The 9,428-nt window shown below is 35.2% G+C and overlaps 1 protein-coding gene across 1 annotated transcript in view; it reads right to left on the reverse strand.

Moving 5' to 3' along the window:
• Positions 1 to 9,018, reverse strand: part of LOC127876673 (uncharacterized) — a 47,987-nt gene extending 38,969 nt beyond the window's left edge. The window contains exon 1 of the mRNA XM_052422041.1: positions 8,864 to 9,018. Coding sequence (XP_052278001.1) covers positions 8,864 to 8,918 — 55 coding nt within the window. The 5' untranslated portion in view covers positions 8,919 to 9,018. The remainder of the gene's footprint in view (positions 1 to 8,863) is intronic.
• Positions 9,019 to 9,428: the final 410 nt, after the last annotated feature.

Below are 9,428 nucleotides of genomic sequence, written 5' to 3' on the forward strand. Positions count from 1 at the left end.
TACTTTGTCTCTAACTTAACCAATTAACTCTGACAATGCCTTTAAAAGTATGCAGTTTTTGATAATTCAATTATGCAAAAAAACATGTATAATTTTAGGGTAGACTAAGACAGCAAACTAAGAATGGGCATCCATTTTAGTTTTTTTAAGTCAATACAACAATAAATGCATATAGGAACACATATTTAAATTAAAAATGCAACAATCAGAGGACATAATCAATTAAATAGTAAATGACTACTTAAAATATTTTTTAGCACTGTTTGTTTTCCAGAGATTTGTGAATATGCCGTTTTATGTCCCCGGAAGCACCTGCAATTTAACTTATTTGAAACGAAGAAATCGCTTCTCCTGAGCTTTAAGACACCTGTATTTTTAAGAGATTCAAAACAGAAAAAAATACTTTGGCTAGCAAATATCAAAATCTATTTCTTTAAATTTTCATGTAGATGCATGGGTCTGAGGTGGAATGTCCCCGTCGGGGGCGAAGGGCCCGGGCCCTAGCTTAATGTATAATTTCTGTGCAGTACATAACATGTATTCTTTACAGTATTAATGAAAATCTGAATTAAACAAACACTGGAAATTTTAACATTTTAATAAGTTGTAACTTCCAATAATGACTATGACATTTCAAAATATATAACTAAATCAATTTAAATGACTTGTCCACAAGTAGTTATTGCAAATAAGAAGAAACAGTACACACTGTAAACATCTTTATCACATGTCAAACAATAACATTCAATATAATTAACCTCTACTTAACACGATCCCATTTTACCAAGAGTATGTGAATAGCAATTCAAATACTATTACCAAAGGAGTAAATTACCTTAAGAAAAATAAAGTCTGATAAACATCACAATAATTAAAACAATAATACTAAAGCATTTTATGATCAAATACCTGAACATTTATAAGTAATACTGTGTTAAGAGGACACAATGACTGTCTTTTTCTGAAATAATTGATTATTCAGTTTATAAAGATTGCGTGCCTGTTGACATGAGAATAATTGTTGTTGTTTTTTTATTAACTTAGGAAATTATTTGGGAAAAAAATCGGGCATATGTTGCCCCAGCTGATGCAATGTAAGGATTTAAATATTTTGCTGAGGAATCTTCTTTGGGACATTTTTTTCAAATACAAATTTGGACATAGCTTAACATTGCAGTGCCAATTCAATATATTTAGCATTTAAGCCAACCAAATCCGACCTTAATCAGGAAAAATCAGGAGAGTTTGGGGATCGAGAGTTTCATTTATCCTAATGAAAGACTCACCCTCCTGTAAAATGTGGTAACAAATAAATCCACTTACCGCTCGGAGGATCAAAACTCCGCGGAAAAAAACAAACATCAACGAAATCTGTCGAAAATCAAATAAAAAACGAAATGTAAGTGTAGCAGGAAAGTGCATTTATCCGGAGGTGCCGGTAAATGATAAACGTTAAAAAAACTGGAACAAGATAACTTCAACAGCGAACTATCGTTCTTACTCGAAACACAAACATAAAAGTCGTTTATTTTTCTTTTTTTTTACATATCCAATTGTTGACTTTGTCACAGTTTGTGACCTTGAATCAAAGTCGTACAGTCTCGTTAACCGCTCCGCGATTGGACAATTATATCGATACGACCAATGAGAAAGCAGTTAACATATATCGGTTTAGGTTGTTTACTTCCGTTTCAGACAGTTAGTATATTAACGAATACTAAATATCTCGTCATCGTCGTGAAAATTTGCCGATGTTTTGTTTTAATTTTCTTTCCGAATTTGAGCCGGCCTGAATAACATTTGAGGCGGTCAAATCGGCCGCCGGCCGCCTCCTAATGAAAACCCTGACTTTGTAAAATGGTATTGAGTTTTTCCAATTCCCCCCCTCCACCCCCCTCCGCTTTACTACCAGAAATCACTTAAGCGCTATCTACGAAGTTACGCAAAAGACGCATTATAGCGTATTGCAATCTCCACATCAGATTGTTACTCAGCAGCCTTCTATTAACCCTTTGCATGCTGGGAAACTTGTCGTCTGCTAAAATGTCGTCTGCTGAATTTCTTAAATTAGCATTTTCTTCGATTTTTTTCAAAGAATACTATCAGAATAGCAAACAGTTTGGATCCTGATGAGATGCCACGTTCTCATCTAATTCCAAACTGTTTGCAAAGGCCTTCAAAATTCGGTTCCAGCACTGAAAGAGTTATGCTAGGTTTACATCTGGCCACAATTACCACGATGTCTCCGATTCCAGAGCATCGTGGCGAACGTAACAGAGCGTGGAGTCGAATCGGGGTGATCGTGGGGGAGCGTAACGGAACGTGGTTGAATCGGGGACATCGTGGGCATCGGGACAGATTTTAAATCAAACTTAAATTTCACCACGCTTGCCCCGATTCATTTTCTTATCTCAAATCGTAGGTCAAATCGCAGGAGATCGCAACAAAGCAGCTTTGTCGTGGGAGATCTTAACAGGACGTAACGGAATGTGGTGAAGCGTGGAAGCAAATCGTGATGATCGCAACAAAGCGTAACAGAACGTGATGCAAATCGTGGGCTCGATAGTAGCAACAAAACGTGCTGATTTCGTAAGGAAGCGTAACAGAACGTGGAGTACACCATTTAATCCTAGAGCTCCCCGATTTTTTAGCCTCTGGCTAATCGGGGAGATCGTGGCCAGGTGTAAACTAAGCATTAAAGCCTCAGATTATAAATGATTTGCGCTGAGCAAACAACTAAACATTGTGATTAAACTTGATCACATTTTAACGGGGTTTTCTTATCCATTATTGTATGAATGTATTTCACAAGTCATGCTCAAATTTTCATTACAATAATAAAATACTGTTTAAACCAACAGGTAACGGTGGAAGATGTTTGTTTCAATCGATCAACTAATACGGTTAACAAAACGCATGCACATTACAATCTAAAAAACAGCTGAAACGATTTGGAGGACTCTAAAGTAATAAGGAATGAAGTTTTGTTAAATAAAGCTTAACAACTATATTTATTAAATGTTTATGCTAGTTTGACAATGACTTGTCATTAGCGTCTACTTCATTTACACGACTCAAAATGGTAGCCCTCGTGAAAAATAAATAACATTCCCTGTTCATCGACATTAATTGTTAATTCATTAGTTTTTGTGTAAACCTCTAAACCCTACTTCAAATAAAGTTTCTTCAACAAAGAAGAGACTTCGTAAACACGTAACACATCTCTGCACAAAGCATAAGCATACTTTCTAAAATATTTGAAACACTTATAGTGTGAATTATCCACAAACTATAAAATAAGGACATATGAATACCGATTAAAAATCGAGTATAATGTTGTTCGTCTCAGACTCGTGTATAAACATGCATGATAATGCTATATATATATATATATATATATATATATATATATATATATATATATATATATATACATACATACATATATAAACACCGATCCTACTAAATGCTGCTAAGACGCCCATTGTAGCGATGACAACACTTTAAAAAAAAATATTTAATAACAAATTGATTTATATTTTATTGTTGCTATAGTCTTAACTAAGAAAAATCCTTTTAATTTTTTTGAATTAATGAAAAATAAAAAATTTACATCAATTTTACAAAATGTAAATCGTCCTTTATTTCTGGCAAAATGACTTCCCAATTTGCTATTGAACAGCCTTTGGTTAAAACACTGAATCTTAAATCTATTTTAATCTAATTGATTTTTATAATGAACAAGATGTGTTTGTGAAACACTAAGTCACCCATCTATACAACCTTTGACCTTGAAAGATATGACCTTGACCGTTCACCACTCAAAATGTGCAGAAACATGAGATACACATGCATGCCAAATATCAAGTTGATTGATCAGACAGTCACTTTCATAAACAGTAAGATCACAATTGAAACATTCATCCGCCTGAGTACCAATCTCGTAAGAGTCAGCAAAGCAAGAACTTAAGACTGTCTTGTGATGATTCATCACAGCTTAACAATGACAATGAATTTGGATTGATTGTGGAAATGTCAGATGCACCACAATTTATATAAAAAAATTTGTAGAAAATTTGACAACTGCTTTACTACCACCAAGATTCAAAACATGACGCACTGTATTGTCAGTTTCAGGCTGATAACTTTTATCAGTTGATGTGAATGTGAGTACCTGCGATTCATTTGGAAAATTAAATGTTTCCTCAGAGAAACCACTCGCAATTCCAGAAAAAGAATTTAAATTCAATTTTTTTGATGTATTTGGTATCTGTGATTGCTCATTAAGTGAAGATGGTGGCTGAAAAATAAGGATATGCAGCAAATTGTGGGCAATATTAAGGGCATCCTTAATTATCGTCTGCTAAAATGTATTCTGGTTAATTTTAGAGTTTTTTCAAATTTTGTCAATATTCATAAGAAATATTATCTGAATGTGAAAGCTTGCAAACTGGACACTAGGGCTGTCACGATACGCCGTGAGCACACCGCGGTATATCGTGGTACGGCAACACTGTATCGCGGTACATACCGCGATATTTTACAGAATATGTATCTGTGAAGAAAACAGCAGAATAACAAGTTTTACAAACTTTATTAAACTCAATAATCAGAAAAAACTGGTATCATAGTATGACTAGAAACTGCAAAAGACACTGTAATAAACTTGATAGAAGTAGTCATTGTTATTGTTATTCGCGTATTTTTCTTAAATGTCCGCCATGTTGTTTACAATAGCTGTGACTACGATCTGTGTAAATCGAACGCTTCAAGGGCATGTTTAAAATGCGGAGTCAGCAGGCCCAGTATTGAAAATCTGTAGCGTTCTGACTCTTCCTTGACTTATTCAGAATCTTAAGATAACATGATTCGGAAGTGCCATGCTTTGAACAATCGATATACTAAAGAAAGAAAAAAAGAAATAGAATAAACATCTTTTGGATAATTATGAACTTATTTGCAAAGGAAATCTGTCCCAAATTCCAAACAAGATGTGTTTGTGAAACACAATGTCCCCCTATATGATGTTTGACATTGTAGGATGACCTTGACCTTGTGAAGGATGACCTTGACCTTTCACCACTCAAAATGTGCAGCTCCATGAGATACACATGCATGCCAAATATCTAGTTGCTATCTTCAATATTGCAAAAGTATTCATAAAATAAGCGATTTGGGCCACATATATTTGACCTCTGACCTTGAAGGATGACCTTGACCTTGACCTTTCACCACTCAAAATGAGCAGCTCCATGAGATGCACATGCATGCCAAATATCAAGTTGCTATCTTCAATATTGCAAATGTATTCATAAAATGAGCGATTTTGGCCACATATAATTGACCTCTGACCTTGAAGGATGACCTTGACCTTTCACCACTCAAAATGTGCAGCTCCATGAGATACACATGCATGCCAAATATCAAGTTGCTATCTTCAATATTGCAAAAGTATTCATAAAATGAGCGATTTTGGCCACATATTATTGACCTCTGACCTTGAAGGATGACCTTGACCTTGACCTTTCACCACTCAAAATGTGCAGCTTCATGAGATACACATGCATGCCAAATATGAAGTTGCTATCTTCAATATAGCAAAAGTTATTGCAAAATGTTAAAGTTGGCGCAAACAGACAGACCAACAGACAGACAGGGCAAAAACAATATGTCCCCCACTACTATAGTGGGGGACATAAAAAGGTGCGGACCCATACATCGCTGTATTTTAAACGTGAAAGTTAAACATCTACCAGTGGAAGCGCTTGCTTGACCTGGATATTAACGGATTATTTATTTAGCCCTTTTGAATCGCTCCTACAGTTATCAAAACGATATCTATATCAAAATAATTATGTAATGTATTTATATCTGTGCTAATATAATAATATTTAAAAAGCCGGTGCGGCAACGCCGTACAGCGGTGCGATTTTTTTCACGACATGCACCGCGATATACCGGTGAATGGCGACAGCCCTACTGTCCAGACATCGAATTACTTTGCATTTGGTCTGGTTCCAAGTTGTTTGCAAAGGCCATTAATGATTGCCCTCAGCATGCCAAGGGTTAAGCAAAATCCATCAATACCATATACTTTATTAGGCATAAGCTATCTCTTTGGCTGTTTACAAATACAATATTACAAAGAGATGGTCATAGCAAATCAACACGATATCAAAGTATTATTGTACAAATAAATATCGAAAAACAAAGAAATACACAAATATCTCAGACAAATAGTACATATTTATATCAGTATATGTCCAATATATGGGTGCAGATGAAAAAAAGTTGTCGAGAAAACAAGATATTGCCAAGCAATATGGACCAATACCGGTGAAACTCCACTATTGTCATTATTTTTTTATATATATTTGTTGACTTCTTGACATAGGAACAAAATGAATTGACGTACATAATCTCCATATTGCCATCTGTCCATGTTCCAAGTTTCATGAAAAATTTGAAGAACTTTTTAAAGTTATCGCAGGACACAGAAAAGTGTGACAGACTGACAGACTGACGCACAGAGCGCAAACCAGAAGTCCCCTCTGGTTTTACCGGTAGGGGACAATTAAGTTGATAGTAGGCCATCACTTGTAGAGGTCAGTGATACTTGCAGTACCGTACTTTTTCATGCTAGTAAAGATATACATTGTACAACATATTTCATTTAAAATTTCAAAATATTTACCATAAACAGCTCTAGACAGACATTTTTTGTAAAATGTTAAGTAAACCAAAGGCCATAACTCTAAAGTCTGTCGAATAGCCGCGGTAAGAAATATTGTCAAGTTATAAAACAAGTTAAAATGAAGACTTAACATCTGGGTGTGTAAAAGCCAGGACTGGAAATATAATACAAAATGTATTTTCTGCCAGATAAGATCAACATACAAATGTATTTTCTAACTTTGCTTTCTTTTTATCAATGACTGTGACTGGGAATAAGATTCATCAAACTTGTAAATCAGTTGTGTTTTATAAATCAAATCTATTGTGCGCTATTGATTTTTGTCATATTCTTAAAGGAATTAAATTTATTCAAGCGAAATGCATTATTTTTTTTATTTTTTTTCTTAAATCTTTTTAAAATCATAACATGTGACATGCTCTTAAACTAAGCACCCTGCATGGTTAGCAATAATAATTATGTCAATAGTTTTACTTTCATTTTGTGTTTTGGTTCAATGATAATGTACATTATGTCTTTAAGCATTCAACATGATGTTTATTTTACATCATTTAAGTTTTCATCACCAAAGCCATGTACATAAGCAATGCATGTCGTGCAATAATAGAATTTTGACAACTTTGTGTCTGGAGTAAACACTTGCTGTAACAAAATTTAAGTCTTTTTAAAAATATTTTCTTCGTTTCATTTGACAGTCACACACTTTAACATTCTAAGCAATAGTTAGTTGTAAGAAACACATGGTTGTTTGTTAACAGAGTATGAAAATTAAAAGGGGAAACAATATTTGTCCGAATATTATTCTGTCCGAAAAGACCGTTAAAACGAAAACGTTTTTTTGATAAAAGTCCTTGCCAGACCGTTATGTCTGTGAATGACATTTCGATGGAGCATACCATTGTTCAATATTACATTTGATACCGACTCGACCACTTACATTACAATGCCTGTACTGTTCAGAAAGTTTGCAAAAAGCAGACGAAACAACGATCATATAGAGTTTTGTTTGCACGTGTGATGATTAACCGAACGGCGACGGAGTAAGCCGGAGCAATGCCGAAGGACTGCCGAAAGCGATTACGGAAATTACGGAAATTATCGAGAAATTAAAAACACTGAAACGTAGCACTGGGGTCGGTCACTTCAACTAGCTTGCGCTATTTAGCGCTACAGAGAATTTTCAAAAAATGTAGTGCATTTTACTGATTAAAGATGGAACTTACTTTGGCTATCTGTGGAAATCAGTAAGAATTACGAATTCCTGTTTATTTGGGCCTTTCAAAAAGCACAAAAATGTCACGCGACTGTCAAGTGCCTCATTAATATTAATGTTACGAAAAATGGACCAATAGAAAGCTCAGAATCTCTTCTTTCCAATGATATAAGCATCATTTGTGTACCTTAAAAAGAGGCTGAGATATTTATATTCAAAGCACGTGACCCTACATAAAGAAACCGAAATCGCAGCGGCCACTTTGACAGAAATGCAATAAGTACTGTGAATTAAGCTGCTAAATAAACATAGTATTTTATTATTTAAATGTCCGATAATTGCGCATACAAAAGATTTGTTATTTCTGAATCATTTGCAATAACAATAAAGAGAAAAGAGAAAGAAACAATGTTTTTAGGATTATTTAACTTGCCATACTCTCAATGGTGACAGATACCGGTGCGTTAGCCGCCCAATACGTTGTTATCGCAACCCATGGACACTCAAAGACGCTTAAAAACACACAAGACGCACAAAGACGCACACAGACACACAAAGACGCACAAAGAAACACAAGACGAACAAAGACGCACAAAGACATACAAATAATCTCGCGCAACTCAAGCATAAGACGCACAAAGACAAACAAGGCGAACAAAGACGCACAAAGACATACAAATAATCTCGCAAAACTCAAGCATATGCCTAAATGTTATTCAATTTATTTATTAGCGCACCGAATGTGTTGACTGTTGAACGATGTATAAAAGTAACATTTAATTGAAAAGCGAGCACGTAGTAAGTGACTCATGGTGCAGAAATAACAAAATAAATCTAACACATGTTACGCGTGCATTTGGACTAGATCTAAATGTGTCTAGAAGTAGATAAATCCACTTACGTTACCTAAATGTACATTACATCACAAACAATACATCACAACTATGTGTACTCACCCAGAATAACAACTAAACATGCGACAATAACAGAAAGCGCTCCCATGGCTGCCATTCTCTTTTGTTCCTGAACCCGTTGTGAGTAAACGAGGCAGCTCAGCGTCAATTACACGTTTTCTGAAAACGATGATTATAAATAGCATTCGTGCCCCGGCCGTTTCAAGAACGATAACTTTTTATGCCTCTAAGTCCCCATTCTATACATAGATGGTGACGTCACTACCCTGGCAGAGTATTTCCCACAGGGTAACACTTGTAGTGGAAACCTTGATAATTCTCGGTTCAATTAATTCGGTATTTTATTTGTTTTGTACAGTTCTTTTACGGATATGATATCGCGCGAAAATTGCACGGGTTTCATGTTTAAGTTTCAGCGCGAAAACGCACGGGTTTCTCGTGCATGGGTTTATATGACTTGCAAAACTACTGATTTGTCATTCGATGTGTGTATTTGACGGACAGAAAGAAAAGGAGAAACAGAGGCAACCTCTTAGCAGAGATTTGACTTGAACCAGCATAACTGGATCAATTCCATGCCGTTATTACCAACCACGTGATGATAGCC

Source organism: Dreissena polymorpha, chromosome 4, assembly GCF_020536995.1.
Source record: "Dreissena polymorpha isolate Duluth1 chromosome 4, UMN_Dpol_1.0, whole genome shotgun sequence".
Classification (NCBI taxonomy): domain Eukaryota; kingdom Metazoa; phylum Mollusca; class Bivalvia; order Myida; family Dreissenidae; genus Dreissena; species Dreissena polymorpha.